Source organism: Lycium barbarum, chromosome 7 (genome assembly GCF_019175385.1).
Source record: "Lycium barbarum isolate Lr01 chromosome 7, ASM1917538v2, whole genome shotgun sequence".
Lineage (NCBI taxonomy): Eukaryota > Viridiplantae > Streptophyta > Magnoliopsida > Solanales > Solanaceae > Lycium > Lycium barbarum.
The window spans coordinates 131,524,140-131,549,056 of record NC_083343.1 but is presented as its reverse complement, the minus strand read 5'-3'; the positions used below and the strand labels follow the sequence as shown (position 1 = coordinate 131,549,056).

Below are 24,917 nucleotides of genomic sequence, written 5' to 3'. Positions count from 1 at the left end.
GGAAGGAAAAAAAACCAAGACATCAGGTTTCTGTTATTATTACTACATATAAACGTGTAATATTGCAAAAATACAAAAACTACAACTCAAAAGCCTTTCTACTGCTCCTCTGTTTCTCCTTCCGCATGTTCCCCCTTCATTTTCCACTTGCTTCCTAACAAATACTCCATGAAATTAGTCGCATACAGTGAAAGAAAAAACAGCTATCCCATACTACTATACATTTAGCCTGATATATGCACAAACTTAACCTGTAACACTATGATTATCAAGAAAAGATCAGCAGTGTATAGTAAAACACAAATCAAGTTCATAAGAGAGCACTATAGTAAACACACATTAATACAACATTGACTCATCTATTAGTGATACATTTTTACAACACCTGGCCAGACATCAATAAGAAAAACCAAAACATCAGGTTTTTGTTACCATATAAAACCTATGATATTGCAAAATACAAACAAACATGCGTAACTCAAAACTTTCTACAGCTCCTCATCTCGTTTCTTCCCAGCTATATTATCCTTAATCTCCTCCGTCTTCTCTTTAGCTGTTTCCTTAACACTCTCCAAATTTGAAGCTATATTCTCTTTAGCTTTCTCTAATGTCACCCCTGCTTTATTCTTCGCGCTTTCATATCCTTCTTTTGCTTTCTCTGAATAGGATTTTTCTTTTTCCTCCCCTGTTTTTTGTTTTGCTGCTTCCGCCGTTTCGTGTGCGTTGTTCTTAGCTTCTTCGGCTGCGTTCTTTAGATCTCTTGTCTTGTCTGCTACATATTGTCCGGTTCCTGCATTCATTCGTGTTATTTTGTACAAATACGGAAGATGAATCCAGTATTTAAACTTAGATGGATAATGGATTCAAAGTTTAAAGATTTCCAACTAACACTATTGACTGAAGTTCTAATAAACCATTCAACTCATTGTACTGAAGTTAAAATTATGAGTCCAAATCCGATATATTAGCAATTTTAGTAGATTTTTAAATATGTATCTATATTCGAAGATGAACCGATAGCTACTAATTAACACTTCATGGTAGCCTTAAAAACTAGGATAACAACATGTAGCCTTAAAAACTAGGATAATAACATGTTATATAACCTATTACGCAAGCAACCGAGGAGGTAAGATCGTACAATGGAGTAAGCTGATTAGCGTGGTTGTTGGCGGGGCGGATTTAGCGGGTGCCACCCTAACACCCTAAAATTACCGTGTATATATAAGATAAATTTTCTGTATTTATGTCCATATATTAACTTTTCAATACCCTGAACAAATACAAAAAGTTAGCTTAAACAGTCTAGAACGTGTTCAAAATTGCCTCTACCATTCAATATCAAACCCTTCTTATGTTACATGTTATAGATTCCACAGTACTTGTAAGAATACATGTTACTGATTCTAACATAACTAACTTAACGACAAATCCTTTCTATGTTACGGATTTAATAAAAACCTAATAGTAAGAATAATGTTACTCCCTCCTAGCAGATCCGAGGTTAAGGATTCGATAGCACCTTATAACTCAATAACTTTGACTCAAATTATATACTTGCATTAAAATTCACTTAAATATGTATAAAGTGAACCATCTATCCCGAACCCAGTAAATAAAAGTAACCGTGCGTTCATAAATCCATAAACTTAAAATTTTACATCCACCTAAAGAGGTATAGATTGAAATACTAACCTGAAGCCGTGTCAGTGATTTTGTCTTTGGCCTTTGTTGCAGTATCCGTAGTTGAATCAGAACCATGTTTAACAGCTGAATCATCATCAGTAGATTTAAAACCTAGCCCTTCAGAAGTCTTATCTTTAGCCCATCCTGTCCATGACTCTGAATTTTCTTTATTCTGCTTCTCAACTTCCTCATGAGTTTCCTTACAACTCACCAAATTAGACACACATAAAACCAATAACAACACACAAATCAACTTCCTTGAAGCCATTATACACAACAAAACCAACTAAATATATGTATGTAAGTGTGTAAAGATTAATAATAGAGAAATAAAGTTGATGGATGATTTTTCAAGAAGAGCAGACAAAGTAGATGAACATTGATTTGTTTGAGTTAGGAATATTTTTCAGATATATATAAGGAGAGTTATGTTATGGGAGAGCAAAGGTTAGTGGACGAGTGGCATAATACGTGGGCATACGTGACAGCAGTGGCGGAGTCAGGATTTATGTCAAAGGGGGTTCAAAAATATAAAAAAGCGATAAATGAAAAAGTTAAAGGATCAATGTCTACTATATATACATAAAAAATAATTTTTACCTTGTATATATAGTGTAATTTTTCATCAAAAAGGATTCGGATGAACCCCGAACTATTACTAGGTCCGCCGCTGCGTGTCAGTTGTTTGTGATTTTGCAAACACCATAGTCAATATGAGCTCTTTACGTGTCATTCAGTATCCAATTAACCTTTGCTGGCTCTACGTCGGTGAATATATTATTTTGGTTTCTGTCCCTATCCTTACCTTAGCCCTTAGGTGGCGTTTGAACATTGTGTTAGAAAAAGTTCTTGAAAATCTATTTTTGTCGACAAAGAAGATCGTGGTCATAATTGTCGACAGAAATGATAGGTTTGAATTATTGTCTTTTTTCGGGTAAATTTTATCGTGGTCATCTGACTTAAAAGTTGATCTCATAAAAGTTAGTACTAGTATTATTTTTATCACGTAAAAATTATTCACTTGAAAATTTATTGTACAGATATTACTATTCTAGCTTTTTGTTATATAAGGTAAATCTTATCTAAATATTACTAATGTTTTGTATCGAAAATATAATATGAAAACTTCAAAGTAATTATGAAAGTAATTAATATGAAAATTAATTATGTTTGAGACAATTTTAAAAATCTTCATCCATATTTCGCTTTATAACATTAATCTCCTTTATATTTATGATATTATTTTCTTATTTGAATTTTCTTGTAATAAAATTTTAATTCGTTATCATTAATGTAAAAAAATTATAACTTAACTATTTCAATTTTATATATATATATTTCTTGTAATAAAATTTTAAATTCGTTATCATTAATATAAAAACATATAACATAAGTATTTCGATTTTATATATATACACTCATTTATTTAGTGAATTTCATAGATATCTTTTTAATTAGCAGAAGAATTGTTGTTGGTAAATTACACAATTCAATGACAAAATACAAAATTTTCAACCTCAATATGTTCTCCTGACTTTGAATTATTAGAAAGAATCCGAATCAAACAGATAATTCGCACCAAATCGATAATTCGAATCAAATAGTGAAAAAAATTTAATTAGTGGCTTGGTTTGACTTGATTTGGTTATAAAAAGAAAAATCCGAACATTATTGGTTTTGTTTAATTTTAACTAAAAAAAGTCCAATCGAATTAAACCAAACCGACATTACATTTATAAAATTTCAAGCATATTTTATACATAAAAATATTTATTTATAATGTAATTTATAAATGTTTCTTTAACTTTTTCATAGTTTTTTTTTTCTTTTAACATATTATTTCGAGCTTGAAATTAAAATTTTGAATGGTCCAATAAGTCTTACAGCCCAAGGATATTAGTAACTCAAATAAAACTCAACAAAAATCAAATCAATACTAATGTTAACAAAAGTACTTCATATCTACCACTGGAATGACAATAATGTTGATATCTATTCTTTTGTTTTATATGTTTAGAAAGTGAAAATACATAGCTTACTTTTATTTTTCTTTAATATCTAGTCATGTAATTAATACTTGTTAGCCGTACTTATTTTAGCATGACTTAATACTTTTAGATTATGATCATTTTCTACATGCCTTATAAGTTAGCCGTAATTATTGAAGCAAGACTTAGTACTTTCAGATTATGATCATTTTATTTTATGCAATTCCATTAATTTTTTTCGTTGAATATTTTAGTACAATGTCATCTCTGATCTCATGTTTTGTGCTATTTTCTTAATAGATATCTGAATTAGATATTCGTATTTTACTAGGACTAAAGAAATATTTGAAGTACAAGTTACTCATATGTTCTATATTGGAAAAAACCCGAAAAATTGAGAAAACCCGAGGTTGAAAACCCCAATTTTTTTAGTTTGGGTTGGTTTATATATTTAATAACCCGATGCAATTGGTTTGGTTTGGTCTTTAAAAATTCCAAACCAACCCGGTCCATGTATACCCCTATGTGGCAATGCAATCTCTTGTTGGGGTCTTTAATTTGAGGTTTAAGCATTCTGAGCTTGACAAGTATAGTTAAAATTAATGCAAACTTGTGACAAAATATAAAGGGAGTGATATATTTGGATCGAAAGTATAATTGAAGGGGTAATTTGGAACGAAAATATAATAGGAGGGGTATGTTTGTACCGAAAATATCAGAGAAAGGATGTCTTTGGATCAAAAAATAACTGGAGGGTTATATTTCAACCGAAAGTATAACGAGAGACATATATTTGGACAAAAAGTATTATGAAGGTGTATTATTTGACCCTTTTCCCATAAAAATTTACAACATATATATATAACCTCTTGACTCTTCTTTCTCACATCTTATCCTAAAATTCATCTTCAAATAAAGATAGAGTGACACTCCACTCTCAAACACCATGTCTTGTGCTTCATTTTCACTTTCCTTTCTTCACAACGCTTGTGCTGATAGCAAGCAGTTTACTTTCCAAGTTCGTCCTAAATTGGTGATACAAACAACAAGGGCTCTTACAATTGAAGCTAAGCAGGGGCGGATCCACGTTGAAGTGAGGGTGTTCACCCGAACACCCTCGGCAAAAAATTATAGTGTATATATAGGGTAAATTTTCTGTATTTATGTGCATATATTAACTTTTGAACACCCTCGGCAAAAAATTACAGTGTATATTTAGCTTCTTCTTTTTTCCGAACACCTTGGATGAAAATCCTGGATCTGCCACTGCTAAGGCTAAAACAAGAAGGGAAGATAGAACTGCCCGACATATTCGTATTCGCAAGAAGGTATACTCAATTTTCCAAACAATGTCTTACGTTAATCTTGTTTTTAACTACATGTGGCAATGCAAAATCTTCTTGGGTTCTTTAAATATTGAATTTGTGGTCTAATTAAGCCCGTCAACCGGTTCAAACCGGTAACCGGACCGGTAAAATCGAAACCGGGTGAACCGGTTCCGGTCAACGGTATATTTTGTACCGGTCCGGTTCCAATTTTTTTAAAACCGGAACCGGTAAAACCGGAACCGATAAAACCGGAACCGGAACCGGAACTGGTTAACTGGTAAACCGGTGGATTTTTTTTTTTTTTTTTTTAACTTTGTAGCCGTTGCGGCTTTGGGCCCAAATTGGACCATTGGGCAACGGTCCATTTGCAAATATGACCGTTGCCAAACGGTCCCCAACTCTTTTTTTCCCCCCCAAACCCCCCAAACTTTTTTTTTAACACTTTAACCCATCCCACCCCTATATAAACTCCTCTCCATTTCCATTTTAATCCATACCAATTCACTCTTCTCTTTCTCTCAAATCTCAATCTCTCAATTATAGTTACTTTGCAACAATTAGCCACTTTAAATTTCTCTCAAATAAATATTATAAAGTCTTATTATAGTTTCAATTATTAATTTTGCAATTATAATATTGTTGGTGGAGTTGGTGATTTTGCAACAATCCGAAGTAGCTTTGGTGGATTTGCAATTATAGTCGCCTTCACTTTGTTGGAAATTAGTCCGGCAATTTGGTACCTTCGTTCCAACTCTATCTTTATTTTTCGCAATTTAATTTACGCAATTTAATTCTAGTAATTTAATTTGTTGCAATTCATTTTCTTGTGATTTAGATTAATTCTATTTAATAATGGCGAAGAGATTTAGACGTGGTGCCGGTAGTAGTGGTATTGTTAGGCGTGGGCTTAATGAGGAAACATTTGTGGAAGAATCACCTAATTTAGGTATTGATATTGGTGGAAATAATTCACTTTTAGGTCATGAGGCAATGCAACAACATTATACCGATACTTTTAATGAAATTGATGATGATGATGATGATGAAACACAACCCCGCGAAAATCCCATACGAGATACATGTCCTGCACAATCACATACACAAGACAAACCGCCTAGAACTTGTAAATCAACCGCTAAAATTTGGAAATTTATGACTAAGGATAGGGAAAACCAAACAAATAAATGTACCCTATGTGGACAAATATTTACTTTTAAGCAAGAAACTAGTAAGGATGGTGGAACGGGTACACTAAATGGTCATATGAGAAAGAAACATATGGATGTTTGGGGAGAGCAAACGGGTTCAAATGTGGGAGGTATTCAAATGACGATAGACCCACGAACCGGTAAAATTTTTAAGTATGACAAGAAAAAAGAGCGTGTAGAAATAGCTAAAATGGTAGCTTATGATTGTTTACCATTTTCCTTTCCTTCTGGTTTGGGGTTTGTTACTTACATTCAACGTTGTTATAATCCGTTAGTTGAGGGTATTCCTAGAAATACTTGTAGAGCGGATGTTATAGATTTGTATAAAAAATATAGATTTTGTTTGCGTCATGTATTTAATTCTTTAAATTGTAATGTTTCTCTTACTGCTGATTTGGGTCTTAGTCTTAACAAGTTAGATTTTTTTGCTATTACATGTCATTGGGTTGATGACAACTGGGTTATGCAAAAAAGAATTATAGTTTTTTTATATGATGAAGGAAAAGGTCGTCACGATGGAAAATTTTTAGCGGATTCAATGTCTACTATTATGAGTTTTTTTAACATTTATAGAAAAACACTTTGTATTGCTTTAGATAATGCTTCTAATAATACAAAGGCGATTGGTCTTTTAAAAAGAGAACTAAACCCTCCGCTAAGAAATATTTTTCATGTAAGATGTAGTTGTCACATTTTAAACTTAATTGTTAAAGATGGTCTTACGCGTTTTGACGATTCTATTCAAAAAGTTAGAAACGCGGTTGCGTTTCTTTTTTGTAATGCTAATAGGGGAAGAATTAGAGATTTTAGGAATGCTTGTGTGGAAAATAACCTTAGACCTAGGAAAATTCAAGTAGAAATTGAGACTAGGTGGAATTACACTTACATTATGCTACAACAAGCATATGAGTATAGGATTCCCATACAATAAGTTCACAACAAATATAATATTAATAGTGATGATTAGTTAAATTTTACGGATTGGGAAAATGTTAAGGAATGTGTTGAACTCTTAGAATTTTTTTATAATGCAACTCTTGCTTTTTCTAGACAATTCTATCCCACGGTAACCGGAATTTTAGCCTACTTAGCAGAAATAGCTAGAGTTTTACAAGAATATAAATATAAACCCGGTCATCAAGCGACTATTTTTGATATGACAACAAAATTTAAGAAGTATTTTTTTCCCATCCCAACTTTATTTATATTAGGTTCTCTTTTAAATTCTTATTTAAAAGTGTCTTATACTAAAGCATTGGTTGGTCAAATTTATACATTTTTAGAAATTGAAGAGGGAGTTCAACCATCTTTAGCTGAAGCCGAAACCGCTATTGATGATGAGTTTAGAAAAGTTTTTACTCATTATTCTAGTTTGGAAGAACATGCTACACCCGTTGCTCTACGCCCTACTACTTCTCAAAGTAGCAAAAAGGGATTGTCGGGTTTAAAAGTTTTACATTCACATCCAAATCCTTCTTGTAATGCAAACTTTGATGAATATCACTTTTATTTGATGCAGCCAAATGTGGATATCAAGGAACTGGATGAGCTGGACGTCTTAGCATGGTGGAAGAAATATAAGGCAAGTCATTCGATACTCTCAAGAATGGCTTGAGATATCCTTACGGTTCAAGCATCAACTGTGGCTTCGGAGAGTGAATTTAGCCAAGGAAGACAACAAATTGGAGACCATAGACACTCATTGTTATGTCCCGTGTTTTCGTATAATTGGAATTCGAGAAATAAGTAAGACTTGTGTGTTATGAAGAAACATTTTGATTCAAGTTGATATGACTATGTTGGTTATGAAATCATCAATGTTAAGACATTGGGGAAGGCGGAGGGTAAACTTGGAATTTCGGAAATTAGTTTCGGGAATTACAAAACGGGACTTTTAATGAATTGGACCAAGAAAACTTAGAACAAAATTTAGGCCCAAGAGTAATGGGGTGGCCGGCCACTTGGCTTGGCCCAATCCCATTTTTTTTTAAATGTCATGTGCTATGCACATGACTCTTATATAGATATATATCATGCTTGGTCTTTAGAATCTTCAAGAAACCAAATAAACACAAAAAAAAAAAAATTGAAGAACACCCTTTCAAAGGGATCTCGGCCGAACAAGAAATAAAGAGAAAGAAAAATTTTGCTAGCCTTGTTTTAATCCTAAAAATCGTGTCCTTCTTGTAGTTGTAACAAGTACAAGACGCTCTCCGACGTGATACAATTAGTTTGGTGAAAGAGCGGCGTTTGCAGCAAGTCGGAATTTCAAGAAAAAGGTAAGATTTCTATGTTTTTATGTTAGGGAATGGATATATATGTTATAGTGATTAAAGTGGCATGAAGATTATGGAATTTTGTGGTGTTTGTGAATGGCGTGTGTGTGTATAGGGGGTGTGTTTGGCCGTGAGCCATGATAGTGTGGAAGGGAGGTGAATTTGATTTTGTTTAGTTTGTTTAGTGCGTCGTTGTGACATTGATGACGTGAATGATCGTTTAATGAATTGAATTGGTGTTGGAAAATGATTTCGGAACATTATGGGAAAGTGTATACGTTTGGTATATTTGTGTATATCATTGTATATCTATGATGCTAAAGACTTTAAATATGACCTATGGTTGATGTTAATGAATTTGGAGTGAAACAATGAGAGTTAGAACGTTCGTCGTAACTTTTGATGTTTTGAATGAAATATGGAAAGTAATGAACTTTGGGGAAATTTTGTATATGGTTTGGAGCATAATTGGGATGTGATTGAATAATCTTAAATGAGTGAATGAATACAATAATGTGGATATAAGTTTGGAATTGTGAAGTTTGAATGAAAGTTGCCAATTTGTATAGTAAGATAGAACTTTGAAGCTAGAATGATTTGATTGTGGTTTGTGTTGTTTGATGACGTTTGGGTTGTTGTTGTTGATGTATTTTGAGCCGAGCTAAGTCTCGGGGGTGTTAGATTTATAGGGGAAATGCTGCCGAAATTTCGGTTGACAAAAATCAAGTTAATGGAAATCTTAAGCCTAAGAATCTCTAATTGGTAACTTTGACCATTTGCAGATTCTGGACGAAACGGGATTTGATTTTAAGGAGAGCATAAGACGTCCATAAGGTATGTAAAGCTTCCCACTCCTTCGTTTGGCATGTCTTAGTATGTTAGGTGAATATTGGAACCTCCGGAGCATTTCTGCTCCTCGAAACCCGATCTACAAAACGACTACTATTCATTCAATTCAATTGAAGCCTAAAGGCTCTATTTTGGCTAGAATGCAACCAAATGTTCGAAACTTATCGAAATGTGATCGGGTCACTTTGAAATTATTATGTATGATCTTTTGGCCTTTAAATGTTCGTAAATTATGTTCGCCACCTCAATTTGACTCGAGGTGGGCCCGCTAACCCCGAGACGCCCTATTTGTCCTATCGGGCTCTCTTTTTGGATGAACTTCGATATGAGATCTTCGACTTTGAGACTTCCCTCTATGAATTATGTTTTGACTATTATGATATGTTAAGTTTTGTTTTGAGCCATACGGACCACTTTGGAAACGTTTTGTGAAATAAACCTTCGTATCAGCTAAGTATTCGATTATTTTGGGTTATGAAATGACTTATGAAATCATTATGTTTTGAAAGGCTATTTTGAAATATGAGTTGCATTTTTTTGCTCACGACTCCGCTCGTGCCTCCTTATTTTGACTTCGTTCACCGGTTCCCGGGCCGGTTATGATTCGTGCGCCCTATGATAATTCGGCCGTATGCTGTGTTACGGTTCCCGAGGCCTCGCCATAGGGCCGGGTTCCGTTTGGAGTTATGCTGTGATATGGCTAGTGATGCGATACGCTCACTTACGTTTGTGTTCGGGGATGTATGGAGATTCAGAACCTTCTGGTGTTATGCTGTGTGTGGCGCCAGCGTCGGAGTGGCGACCACGTTCTGGAGCGTTTGCATGATTTTGTTTGCATTATGTATATGTATATGATTTGATACGGATTTTGACATACTGATTGGTACTTCCCTTTGATATCCGGTTTGCTTTCAGTTTTGGCTCATATTTCTGTACTCCGTGCTTTACATACTCAGTACATATTTCGTACTGACCCCCTTTCTTCGGGGGCTGCGTTTCATGCCCGCAGGTACAGACATTGGTGATCCTCCACTGTAGGCTTCACTCTTTGCTACTTCGGAGTACTCCTTCTTGACTCGGAGTCCACTTTTGGTACAGACTTCTTTTGCTAGGTATATATTATGTACATTTGACTATTTGGGTACGGCGGGGCCCTGTCTCGCCATATGTCTTTGTTTTGAATTCGTAGAGGCCTGTAGTCATATATGTGGGGCGAGGGTCCTATGTATGTTTGTTTGATTTTGTTTTCTGGTCTTACAGCGGTCAGTTTGTTATGATGACCCTAAATGGCCCTTATGCTTATATTTGCACTTATGACCGGCGATGTCTATTCCGCCGCTCCGTTTGGATTCGATATGACATTTTGATTTGTGCGACCGCTTAAGACATATTTTGATATAACCTATGTTGATATGACTTTTATGAAATTCTGAAATACGTTCGGATTTGGTAAATGAATATGTGATTTGGTCTGGGTACCCAGGTAGGGTGCCAGTCGCGGCCCACGGGGCTGGGTCGTGACACTCATTATCCGGCTTTAGCTTGCAAGTACTAGTGTGCATTCACGATTGAATTAGATCGGAGCGACGCAACCAGAACTTAGAAGCGGAGGAAGGCGAAGAGGAAGAGATTGAAGATTTGATAGCAAGTGGACCGGACCAAATGGAAGACTTTGAAGATATCTCCATGGCCGAATATGATATGGGGGAAATTAACCAAATGATTGAGAATTGGTGATTTTATTATTCTACTATTTTTTTGCAACTCATGTATTATTTGCAAGTTAAACAAAACTACAACTTGCAAATAAATTTTATCCAAGAATGAATAAAATATATGGTGATAACGTCCAAAATACACTCCTCAAAGAGAAAGTGTACACGGTCGTATGCAATATATTTACCCAACTATGAGTCGGGGTCGATCCCACAGGGAACAATATGCTAGGCGATCAAGAAAGTAAGGAATTTTCACCAACTAAGCTAAAGCCAAACGATAGATAATATTTTGGGTTTTTGGAAAAGATTATAACTAATGCAAAAATATAAACTAACCTAGAAAGCGAGTAAAATGATCAATGGCCACAAGTTTGGATACAAAGGAAATTACACTCAAGTAACGATCCAACGTATTTCACGATTTTACAACTAAGAACGGGTTTATGTCAATAGATAATGATTTCTAAAATCTCATTGAAAGTCTTCCAACCAAATCAATGAATTTCACTCTAAACTTTTCCAAGCCTTAGAGTGTGATATTAGGCACAATCAATTTAACCTCAAGTAACTATCCTCTTCCGAGCTCAAGTTATTAGATGAGTTCAATGTCACGACCCAACCCCGTAGGCCGTGACTAGTGTCCGTGCTGGACACCCAAACGTACCCCATAACCCAAACGAGCATATTTGCAGAATATATCAATATAAAAGTCAATTGGCACTACCAGATATTGCAGGTGAACAGATGTAGCACGTGGAAGCCGATAAGGCCGTCACAGATCATAGTAACCCAAAAACATATACAGAACCCACACAAGTATATCTACAGACCTCTACAGATCATAACAGAATCATAAGACGGGACAGGGCCCCGTCATACCCCGGAATAGCGTACATATACACAATAGTAGCAGACTGTACCAAAAGATGGGCTCTGGATAAAAGAGCGTTCCAAATGGCAGAATAGATGTCCTAGGCGGGCGGGTCGGCAAACATGTCGTCAGTACCTGCGCGGCATGAAAACGCAGCCCCCGAAGAAAGGGGGTCAGTACGAAATATGTACTGAATATGTAAAGCCTGAATCACAAAAACAAAATCATAACCGGTACAGAACGTACAGAAAAGTGAGTCTAAAATCCAAAGTATCAAATGCATATTTTCAAAACATACAGATTGGGTACGGAAACATATGTCATATCATATCCGGCCCCTGCCAAGGGACTCGGCAGACAGAACGTGGCCACCCTCCCGACGCTGGTGCCACAACACAGAGGAATCAGAATAGGGGCATAACCCCGTAACATAACATATCGTATCAGATGGCCATATCAGATCATATCATATCATATCAGAGTGTGTACATGGCACAACATACTCCACAACCCATGTACATGTATACCTGCCCCCTCACATCGAGGCACGGCGAACAATGCAGTGGAATACGCTTGACAACATATCCTGGCCCGGGCTCAGTGAGGGAAACATTGGGGCATCCACGAATGGAGTAGTGAGAAACTAAATGCAATAAAAATACCATATATATTTCCAGAGACTCGATGAGGCATATCGGATGTCATAATGGGTTACAGAAGCATAATCTTTCTGAGATCGTTTCCAAGTTCCAAAATAGTTTATAAGACTTAATGGAGTATTTAAAACAATTTTTTATTTAGTAGTTAAAAGAGTAGTTAAAATATCTTAAAAGAAAACACTCGAAGACAAGTCATAAACGCGTAAAGGGTAAAATCGGAAATAGTGGGCCCACCTCGGGGCAAGCAAAGCGGTGGGCTCAAATTACGCATATCAAGCTTATGGGGTCACCTACAAAGGTCCTACGGACATTCCATAACTTTCTAAGCAATTTGGGGAAAATTTGCATAATTTTTCAACAAAGCATACTTAAAGGGTTTAATTCTATTGTACGAAAATGTGACAATTTCAGACGCGGATTCCAATGGACAGAATATTTTCCGAGGCTCAAATCCAATCCTAGTACATCTAGGACATGCCAAGAGAAGAATCGGGATAGCTTTACATACCTTTTCCACGTCCTATTAGCTATGCTTATATGTCCGAGCTCGTAAATCTACATTTAAGATGATTCACTCTAATGTTAGTCCTTTCATCGTACAATTACACCACACTTCAAATTTTACTATTTTATGTTCTGCCAAAAATCGGGCAGCATCTCCCCTGCTTATATGCCTAGCCCGAATTCTCAATTCAACAACCAGCACAACAATAACAATACCAGAATCAATAGTATTATTTCCCACATCAAATTATTCCATAAAACATCCCATAGGGTTTTTGTACCATATTTCCACCAACCAAATTAATTTACAGCAATTAAACAACTCCTTCTCCGTAAATCAACCAAGATTAATGTTAATAATGAAAGATTCATACCTATATCGCGATAATATTTCTGTATCTTCACTTCTTCACCCTGACCTTGGGCCACAACATATTACTACACAATTTTGTAGTTGCAACTGTGCGCTGTCTGGACCGGAATTGGAAAATTATATTTTGATTTGCGTGAAAATTGATGGGTGGAAGTTGGTGGAAGTTTTCAGAGGTTTTGGGGAGGCTTAGAGGGTGTTTTGTTGTTGATTGGGGGCTAAAGCCCCGTTATATAACATTTTAGAATCTGCCAGAACTGTCTGGAAGAGTGCTCAGTGCGTTCGCGCCGCCTTCTGGCGCGTTCGCGCTGTGTTACAGATTTTCCTTCTGCGCGTTCGCGCAGACCTTTTTTTTCTGTCTAGACCTTCGTTCAGTAAAACGGTCATAACTCTTGATCCCGATATCGTATGAGGGCCCATGACCTATGGTTGGAAAGCTAATTCAATTATCTACAACTTCTATTTCTTGGTATTTTTCTAAATTCCAAACTTATAATACCGTTTGTGCCCCCCAAAGTCAGGTCACCCGAAAACGTTTTCTTAAAAATATTCGTTTGGAGGACTTCCACTTTGATTTGGCCCAAGGGTCCTTCTTGAGTTGTGTTTAACTTCACATATATGATTCATATAATTTGTCACACGTCCCAAAAAAAAATCTTGACGTGTGGGCCCCACCTCAACTTACAATTAATCCGACGTTCAAAAATACGGGATGTAACATCCTCCCCCCCTTTAGAACATTCGTCCTCGAATGTTCAACTAGCCTTATGGGGTATTATAATACGTCGGAGAGGTCTCTTTCTTTCCTTCAAAATTTCCCAAACGTTACTATTACTGTCCCCCTTTTACGTACTTGCCCCTTTTTTTTTTTTTTTTTTTTTTTTTTTTTTTTTTCTATTTTCGAACATCGTTGTGTTGGAACGTCCCGGCCTTAGCTGGCGACGGAACTAGTGTCAGTTTACTTATAATACATGTACCATGTTTTTCGCTTTGTCTCTCAAATTCTATTCGGTTAATGTCTTTCATACCTCGCGACACTGGCTGCTGAGGTCCACCTGTCGATCGGTACAATCATGAATGGGGTGTCATATGCACACATACACATTTACTACCATTTCGCTCACAAAACAATTCCCAAACACCTATTCAAACTTACTCTCGGTCCCAAGCTGCATTGCGCTATCTTCTTCTTCACCAGCTTATCTTGTCTTAGTCTACCCGACTTCTTGAGGGTTTCTAATCACTCCGCATGTCCTAATCTCCTTTAGGTTATCCCAAATTTTTCCATTCGTCCCTTATTCCTATACTTGTGAAAATTTTGTTTACTTCTCAGGGGGTCACCCATCCCAGAATTGCTCTGGCCCTAGCACGCTTAACCTCGAAACTTTAGTTCATTTAGACACGTTAACGCTGATATAATAGCACCCACTTACTCACACGACCCTTTTTACGCGATCTAGGGCAAGCTGGGGTCTTAACAATATCTGAACAATTTTTTTAGCGGGTCCCACCCCGCTCTAGAGAGGGTCTTTCATTTTTCTGATTATGCATTTATTATATTAGCCCTCTAAATCTTCAAGACTCACCTTTTATTATATGCACAGCTACCCCAACGGTTTTTGTCAATTCGGGTTTTGCCTCAATCCTATTAGTAACTAGGATGGGCAAATATACCACAAAATAGAGCCTAGACCGATCATTACACATATATTTCGAGAAAGGAATAATAATATACCTATATCCGCATTTGGTGGCGTCTCCGGATCCTGTCGACTAGTCATGGCATAGATGCGGTTCGAAGGACCGCCAGAACTGGAAGCTCCGCCACGGCCCCTACCGCGGCCTGCTGGTGCTGATGCACCTTGCCCCGTGGGGCGCATAGCTACAGATGAAGATGATGAACCAACAGCTAATTCGGTAGGCTGCGCTGCACCACCCAAATTGCCCTTATACGGGCAATCTCTCACAGAATGGCCCTGACGGCCACAAGAAAAACATGCACCGGTGGCTCTGTAGCACTCTCCAGGATGATATCTGCCACAATAAGAACACTGAGGCCTGGGTGGCCTCATCTGACCGGAACCCCCATCTGTTCGCGGACCTGAATCCCTAGAGCTCTGGCCTGCTCCTGAATACCCTGGGCTATCGAATCTCCGGCCTGTAAACTGCGGAGGTGTGCTCTGTGCCGGCTGGGAAGGATGTCTGCTAGACTGCTACTGCTGAGGCTGCCTACTCCAAGACTCCCCAGAATACCTAGCTGATCTGGCCCTCTTGGGTTGTCTCCGATCCTGGCTCCTGTCGGGCTGATGTCCTCTATGCCGGTCCTCCATACCCTGGGCATGTGCCTGTATACGGGCAATATCCATACTGGGCTGAGCGGCCAACACCAAACAAATGTCAACCAAATAATCGTCCAGCCCCATAATGTACCTGTGCATCCTGTCAGTCATAGTAGCTACCACAGCAGGTGCATATCGGGCAAACGAATCAAACTCCAGACTGTAATCTCGAACGCTGCGGCCCCTCTGTCTCAGCAATAGAAACCTGTCAGCCTTGGCCCGCCGTAACTCCGGAGGCAGAAAATGGCCAAGAAAAGCCTCAGAAAACTTATCCCAGACTGCTGGGGGAGCACCAACGCCTCTGGCTAACTCCCAAGACTCGTACCAATTAGCTGCTACATCATACAACCGGTACGAAGCTAACTCGACTGACTCTGTCGCAGAGGCCTTAGTCAAATGCAACGTGCGCCGCATCTTTCTGATAAACTCCTCGGGATCCTCCTGGGGCTTTGTCCCGAAGAACTCTGGAGGACCACAAGTAAGGAACTCACGAGCTCTCGAACCATCCCGTCTGTCTGCCCGATCATCCCTAAGTCCGTGCCCCTGAACCTGTCCCGCCACAAGTCTGGTCAACAACTGGACCGCCTCTCTCATCGTCTGATCCTCAGTCCCTGGCCGTGGAGCTGGAGGCTCAGGTACTGGAATCTCAGGAGCCGGCGGTGAGGCCGCCCCCTGATCTACAGCTGCGGTTGCTCCAATCTCCTCCAGTGGTGGCGGTGTAGAAGAGCCCTCTGACTGGGGCATACGCTCGTGAATAATCAGTGCATCTGCCCTGGTAATCCTCTGGGCCTGACTAGGCTCCCCTGTCGCTACTGACTTGCCCTTCTGGGCAACTGTCGCCTTTTTCGGAGGCATGGCTGAAAACAAAACAATTCGTTAGGGAGAAGTCATCCTGATAACACAGCTCTATTGCACGATCTAAGACAGAAAACAGGGTAACATCCTAAATGCCCTGTAGCCTCCTGTTTATAGATGTGGTGCACAACACACCGATAAACAAGACTCTACTAGACACGGCCTGTAGACACTCCGAGGACGAACCGCTCTGATACCACTTTTGTCACGACCCAACCCCGTAGGCCGTGACTAGTGTCCGTGCTGGACACCCAAACGTACCCCATAACCCAAACGAGCATATTTGCAGAATATATCAATATAAAAGTCAATTGGCACTACCAGATATTGCAGGTGAACAGATGTAGCACGTGGAAGCCGATAAGGCCGTCACAGATCATAGTAACCCAAAAACATATACAGAACCCACACAAGTATATCTACAGACCTCTACAGATCATAACAGAATCATAAGACGGGACAGGGCCCCGTCATACCCCGGAATAGCGTACATATACACAATAGTAGCAGACTGTACCAAAAGATGGGCTCTGGATAAAAGAGCGTTCCAAATGGCAGAATAGATGTCCTAGGCGGGCGGGTCGGCAAACCTGTCGTCAGTACCTGCGCGGCATGAAAACGCAGCCCCCGAAGAAAGGGGGTCAGTACGAAATATGTACTGAATATGTAAAGCCTGAATCACAGAAACAAAATCATAACCGGTACAGAACGTACAGAAAAGTGAGTGTAAAATCCAAAGTATCAAATGCATATTTTAATAATGAAAGATTCATACCTATATCGCGATAATATTTCTGTATCTTCACTTCTTCACCCTGACCTTGGGCCACAACATATTACTACACAATTTTGTAGTTGCAACTGTGCGCTGTCTGGACCGGAATTGGAAAATTATATTTTGATTTGCGTGAAAATTGATGGGTGGAAGTTGGTGGAAGTTTTCAGAGGTTTTGGGGAGGCTTAGAGGGTGTTTTGTTGTTGATTGGGGGCTAAAGCCCCGTTATATAACATTTTAGAATCTTCCAGAACTGTCTGGAAGAGTGCTCAGTGCGTTCGCGCCGCCTTCTGGCGCGTTCGCGCTGTGTTACAGATTTTCCTTCTGCGCGTTCGCGCAGACCTTTTTTTTTTTCTGCCTGGACCTTCGTTCAGTAAAACGGTCATAACTCTTGATCCCGATATCGTATGAGGGCCCATGACCTATGGTTGGAAAGCTAATTCAATTATCTACAACTTCTATTTGTTGGTATTTTTCTAAATTCCAAACTTATAATACCGTTTGTGCCCCCCAAAGTCAGGTCACCCGAAAACGTTTTCTTAAAAATATTCGTTTGGAGGACTTCCACTTTGATTTGGCCCAAGGGTCCTTCTTGAGTTGTGTTTAACTTCACATATATGATTCATATAATTTGTCACATGTCCCAAAAAAAAATCTTGACGTGTGGGCCCCACCTCAACTTACAATTAATCCGACGTTCAAAAATACGGGATGTAACTTCCTCCCCCCCTTTAGAACATTCGTCCTCGAATGTTCAACTAGCCTTATGGGGTATTATAATACGTCGGAGAGGTCTCTTTCTTTCCTTCAAAATTTCCCAAACGTTACTATTACTGTCCCCCTTTTACGTACTTGCCCCTTTTTTTTTTTTTTTTTTTTTTTTTCTATTTTCGAACATCGTTGTGCTGGAACGTCCCGGCCTTAGCTGGCGACGGAACTAGTGTCAGTTTACTTATAATACATGTACCATGTTTTTCGCTTTGTCTCTCAAATTCTATTCGGTTAATGTCTTTCATACCTCGCGACACTGGCTGCTGAGGTCCACCTGTCGATCGGTACAATCATGAATGGGGTGTCATATGCACACATACACATTTACTACCATTTCGCTCACAAAACAATTCCCAAACACCTATTCAAACTTACTCTCGGTCCCAAGCTGCATTGCGCTATCTTCTTCTTCACCAGCTTATCTTGTCTTAGTCTACCCGACTTCTTGAGGGTTTCTAATCACTCCGCATGTCCTAATCTCCTTTAGGTTATCCCAAATTTTTCCATTCGTCCCTTATTCCTATACTTGTGAAAATTTTGTTTACTTCTCAGGGGGTCACCCATCCCAGAATTGCTCTGGCCCTAGCACGCTTAACCTCGAAACTTTAGTTCATTTAGACACGTTAACGCTGATATAATAGCACCCACTTACTCACACGACCCTTTTTACGCGATCTAGGGCAAGCTGGGGTCTTAACAATATCTGAACAATTTTTTTAGCGGGTCCCACCCCGCTCTAGAGAGGGTCTTTCATTTTTCTGATTATGCATTTATTATATTAGCCCTCTAAATCTTCAAGACTCACCTTTTATTATATGCACGGCTACCCCAACGGTTTTTGTCAATTCGGGTTTTGCCTCAATCCTATTAGTAACTAGGATGGGCAAATATACCACAAAATAGAGCCTAGACCGATCATTACACATATATTTCGAGAAAGGAATAATAATATACCTATATCCGCATTTGGTGGCGTCTCCGGATCCTGTCGACTAGTCATGGCATAGATGCGGTTCGAAGGACCGCCAGAACTGGAAGCTCCGCCACGGCCCCTACCGCGGCCTGCTGGTGCTGATGCACCTTGCCCCGTGGGGCGCATAGCTACAGATGAAGATGATGAACCAACAGCTAATTCGGTAGGCTGCGCTGCACCACCCAAATTGCCCTTATACGGGCAATCTCTCACAGAATGGCCCTGACGGCCACAAGAAAAACATGCACCGGTGGCTCTGTAGCACTCTCCAGGATGATATCTGCCACAATAAGAACACTGAGGCCTGGGTGGCCTCATCTGACCGGAACCCCCATCTGTTCGCGGACCTGAATCCCTAGAGCTCTGGCCTGCTCCTGAATACCCTGGGCTATCGAATCTCCGGCCTGTAAACTGCGGAGGTGTGCTCTGTGCCGGCTGGGAAGGATGTCTGCTAGACTGCTGCTGCTGAGGCTGCCTACTCCAAGACTCCCCAGAATACCTAGCTGATCTAGCCCTCTTGGGTTGTCTCCGATCCTGGCTCCTGTCGGGCTGATGTCCTCTATGCCGGTCCTCCATACCCTGGGCATGTGCCTGTATACGGGCAATATCCATACTGGGCTGAGCGGCCAACACCAAACAAATGTCAACCAAATAATCGTCCAGCCCCATAATGTACCTGTGCATCCTGTCAGTCATAGTAGCTACCACAGCAGGTGCATATCGGGCCAACGAATCAAACTCCAGACTGTAATCTCGAATGCTGCGGCCCCTCTGTCTCAGCAATAGAAACCTGTCAGCCCTGGCCCGCCGTAACTCCGGAGGTAGAAAATGGCCAAGAAAAGCCTCAGAAAACTTATCCCAGACTGCTGGGGGAGCACCAACGCCTCTGGCTAACTCCCAAGACTCGTACCAATTAGCTGCTACATCATACAACCGGTACGAAGCTAACTCGACTGACTCTGTCGCAGAGGCCTTAATCAAATGCAACGTGCGCCGCATCTTTCTGATAAACTCCTCGGGATCCTCCTGGGGCTTTGTCCCGAAGAACTCTGGAGGACCACAAGTAAGGAACTCACGAGCTCTCGAACCATCCCGTCTGTCTGCCCGATCATCCCTAAGTCCGTGCCCCTGAACCTGTCCCGCCACAAGTCTGGTCAACAACTGGACCGCCTCTCTCATCGTCTGATCCTCAGTCCCTGGCCGTGGAGCTGGAGGCTCAGGTACTGGAATCTCAGGAGCCGGCGGTGAGGCCGCCCCCTGATCTACAGCTGCGGTTGCTCCAATCTCCTCCAGTGGTGGCGGTGTAGAAGAGCCCTCTGACTGGGGCATACGCTCGTGAATAATCAGTGCATCGGCCCTGGTAATCCTCTGGGCCTGACTAGGCTCCCCTGTCGCTACTGACTTGCCCTTCTGGGCAGCTGTCGCCTTTTTCGGAGGCATGGCTGAAAACAAAACAATTCGTTAGGGAGAAGTCATCCTGATAACACAGCTCTATCGCACGATCTAAGACAGAAGACAGGGTAACATCCTAAATGCCCTGTAGCCTCCTGTTTATAGATGTGGTGCACAACACACCGATAAACAAGACTCTACTAGACACGGCCTGTAGACACTCCGAGGACGAACCGCTCTGATACCACTTTTGTCACGACCCAACCCCGTAGGCCGTGACTAGTGTCCGTGCTGGACACCCAAACGTACCCCATAACCCAAACGAGCATATTTGCAGAATATATCAATATAAAAGTCAATTGGCACTACCAGATATTGCAGGTGAACAGATGTAGCACGTGGAAGCCGATAAGGCCGTCACAGATCATAGTAACCCAAAAACATATACAGAACCCACACAAGTATATCTACAGACCTCTACAGATCATAACAGAATCATAAGACGGGACAGGGCCCCGTCATACCCCGGAATAGCGTACATATACACAATAGTAGCAGACTGTACCAAAAGATAGGCTCTGGATAAAAGAGCGTTCCAAATGGAAGAATAGATGTCCTAGGCGGGCGGGTCGGCAAACTTGTCGTCAGTACCTGCGCGGCATGAAAACGCAGCCCCCGAAGAAAGGGGGTCAGTACGAAATATGTACTGAATATGTAAAGCCTGAATCACAGAAACAAAATCATAACCGGTACAGAACGTACAGAAAAGTGAGTGTAAAATCCAAAGTATCAAATGCATATTTTCAAAACATACAGAGTGGGTACGGAAACATATGCCATATCATATCCGGCCCCTGCCAAGGGATTCGGCAGACAGAACGTGGCCACCCTCCCGACGCTGGTGCCACAACACAGAGGAATTAGAATAGGGGCATAACCCCGTAACATAACATATCGTATCAGATGGCCATATCAGATCATATCATATCATATCAGAGTGTGTACATGGCAAAACATACTCCACAACCCATGTACATGTATACCTGCCCCCTCACATCGAGGCACGGCGAACAATGCAGTGGAATACGCTTGACAACATATCCTGGCCCGGGCTCAGTGAGGGAAACATTGGGGCATCCACGAATGGAGTAGTGAGAAACTAAATGCAATAGAAATACCATATATATTTCCAGAGACTCGATGAGGCATATCGAATGACAAATCAAAATCAATGAAATCGGACGGAATCATAGTACTTGAATTTCGGATGTCATAATGGGTTACAGAAGCATAATCTTTCTGAGATCGTTTCCAAGTTCCAAAATAGTTTATAAGACTTAATGGAGTATTTAAAACAATTTTTTATTTAGTAGTTAAAAGAGTAGTTAAAATATCTTAAAAGAAAACACTCGAAGACAAGTCATAAACGCGTAAAGGGTAAAATCGGAAATAGTGGGCCCACCTCGGGGCAAGCAAAGCGGTGGGCTCAAATTACGCATATCAAGCTTATGGGGTCACCTACAAAGGTCCTACGGACATTCCATAACTTTCTAAGCAATTTGGGGAAAATTTGCATAATTTTTCAACAAAGCATACTTAAAGGGTTTAATTCTATTGTACGAAAATGTGACAATTTCAGACGCGGATTCCAATGGACAGAATATTTTCCGAGGCTCAAATCCAATCCTAGTACATCTAGGACATGCCAAGAGAAGAATCGGGATACCTTTACATACCTTTTCCACGTCCTATTAGTTATGCTTATATGTCCGATCTCGTAAATCTACATTTAAGATGATTCACACTAATGTTAGTCCTTTCATCGTACAATTACACCACACTTCAAATTTTACTATTTTATGTTCTGCCAAAAATCGGGCAGCATCTCCCCTGTTTATATGCCTAGCCCGAATTCTCAATTCAACAACCAACACAACAATAACAATACCAGAATCAATAGTATTATTTCCCACATCAAATTATTCCATAAAACATCCCATAGGGTGTTTGTACCATATTTCCACCAACCAAATTAATTTACAGCAATTAAACAACTCCTTCTCCGTAAATCAACCAAGATTAATGTTAATAATGAAAGATTCATACCTATATCGCGATAATATTTCTGTATCTTCACTTCTTCACCCTGACCTTGGGCCACAACATATTACTACACAATTTTGTAGTTGCAACTGTGCGCTGTCTGGACCGGAATTGGAAAATTATATTTTGATTTGCGTGAAAATTGATGGGTGGAAGTTGGTGGAAGTTTTCAGAGGTTTTGGGGAGGCTTAGAGGGTGTTTTGTTGTTGATTGGGGGCTAAAGCCCCGTTATATAACATTTTAGAATCTGCCAGAACTGTCTGGAAGAGTGCTCAGTGCGTTCGCGCCGCCTTCTGGCGCGTTCGCGCTGTGTTACAGATTTTCCTTCTGCGCGTTCGCGCCCCTCCCAGGCGCGTTCGCGCAGACCTTTTTTTTCTGCCTGGACCTTCGTTCAGTAAAACGGTCATAACTCTTGATCCCGATATCGTATGAGGGCCCATGACCTATGGTTGGAAAACTAATTCAATTATCTACAACTTCTATTTCTTGGTATTTTTCCAAATTCCAAACTTATAATACCGTTTTTGCCCCCCAAAGTCAGGTCACCCGAAAACGTTTTCTTAAAAATATTCGTTTGGAGGACTTCCACTTTGATTTGGCCCAAGGGTCCTTCTTGAGTTGTGTTTAACTTCACATATATGATTCATATAATTAGTCACATGTCCCAAAAAAGAATATTGACGTGTGGGCCCCACCTCAACTTACAATTATTCCGACGTTCAAAAATACGGGATGTAACATTTAATGACCCAAATTCTTGTTAATTAATCTTTCCCAACCTAGATTTCCTCTTCCGAGCTCAATCTAAGTAAATGGGTGAGTCCTAGGGTTAGCTAATCCCTTTGAAAACATTCAAGAACGAGATTAATTAAATTAACAATAACCCACTTCATTAGGAATAAAAATCATTCAATATATAAGAAAAACAAGAGTTTCATTCAACACTTTAATCATAGAATATTCTCATAAACAAGATTCAAGTGAAGAAAATAAATACTACACACTTAGATATACAATACAAAACAAGGAATTGAAGAAAGGATTAAGAAATATCTCATTGAATTGCTTCCAATTTTCTCCTCCAATGGTGTAGAAAAACCCTAGCCTCCAAAACTTGCAAAATGGCAAAAGATGATAATGTTTTGCCCTAAGCCTCTCTTTTGTAGCTCCTCTAATTCTTCCAAGTTCAAAAGAATGTCAAAATCTGCCCCCATATTTCTGTTTTTGCAATTCTGCCCGTTTTTGCAAAACTGTCCACTTTTGACAGTTTTGCAAATCTGTCCCGTTTTTGCAAAACTGTCCAGTTTTGACAGTTTTGCAAAAATGTCCAGTTTGACCTCTTTTTGACTTTCTTTTCACTTGGTTTCTTCCGATCACTCATTTCAGCTACTTGGCTTGTTTTGCTCTATTTTGTTCCATTTTGGTCAATTTTGATCCATTTTGCTCTTTTATGCTCTCCGGGCATCTTTTCCTACAAAATAACATAAAAACACAAAAAGTAACAACAAAAGTGCTTAAAGAGTCGCAAAAACTTAAGGAATTAGCATCGAATATCGCGTAATTTCACGACTCATCATATGGCTCATTGAGATTTCTTCTATTTACTTGTGTTCATATTTTTACTTATATTAAGTTAGGAATATACCAAAAATATACTAAGAATATACTTATAATATACAGGATACATCTACTTAAATTAAAAACTAGAAAGTTATATACTTGAAAAATAACTAAAATATACTAAGAGTCTAAGAATATACTTATAATATATATTATACATATGACTTAAACATATATATATATATATATATATATATATATATACTTATAATATACATGATACATCTACTTAAATTAAAAACTAGAAAGTTATATACTTGAAAAATAACTAAAATATACTTATAATATATATTATACATATAACTTAAACACACACACACACATATATATATATATATATATATATATATATATATATATATATATATATATGTGTGTGTGTGTGTGTGTGTGTGTGTGTGTGTGTGTGTGTGTGTTTAAGTTTATATAAGTTATATATAACTTAAACATATATATATACGTATATGCTGTATTGCTGACTTGCTGTTAGCCTGTTAGTCAGTAAATATATAAAATTTACTTATAAACTTATATAACATATGTAAATATACCTACAATATACTAATAAATACTATAATATACATATACTATACAAAAAACAAAAAAAAAAAGAGGTTTTGGACATTTTGAAC

General features: G+C 39.1%; 2 protein-coding genes across 2 annotated transcripts in view; one reads left to right on the top strand and one right to left on the bottom strand.

Moving 5' to 3' along the window:
• Window positions 1–288: 288 nt before the first annotated feature.
• LOC132604463 (late embryogenesis abundant protein D-29-like) lies at window positions 289–2,092 on the bottom strand. Its single transcript, XM_060317978.1, has 2 exons — window positions 1,696–2,092; window positions 289–790 (listed from the first exon to the last, which is right to left on the bottom strand). Exons 1-2 carry the CDS (start codon window positions 1,952–1,954, stop codon window positions 489–491), a joined length of 561 nt encoding a protein of 186 aa, XP_060173961.1. The 5' UTR covers window positions 1,955–2,092; the 3' UTR covers window positions 289–488.
• Window positions 2,093–4,587: 2,495 nt separating this feature from the next.
• LOC132604462 (large ribosomal subunit protein uL18c) overlaps window positions 4,588–24,917 on the top strand; it is an 85,072-nt gene continuing 64,742 nt past the window's right edge. Inside the window, exons 1-2 of the mRNA XM_060317976.1 lie at window positions 4,588–4,746; window positions 4,949–5,002. Coding sequence (XP_060173959.1) covers window positions 4,621–4,746; window positions 4,949–5,002 — 180 coding nt within the window. The 5' untranslated portion in view covers window positions 4,588–4,620. The remainder of the gene's footprint in view (window positions 4,747–4,948; window positions 5,003–24,917) is intronic.

Bases quoted from the DNA above. Each gene is read 5' to 3' on its own strand.
- LOC132604463 (XM_060317978.1), bottom strand. From the start codon at position 1,954: ATGGCTTCAAGGAAGTTGATTTGTGTGTTGTTATTGGTTTTATGTGTG. The intron at 791-1,695 runs GTTAGTATTTCA...GAATGAATGCAG, and splicing joins AATCACTGACACGGCTTCAG to GAACCGGACAATATGTAGCA.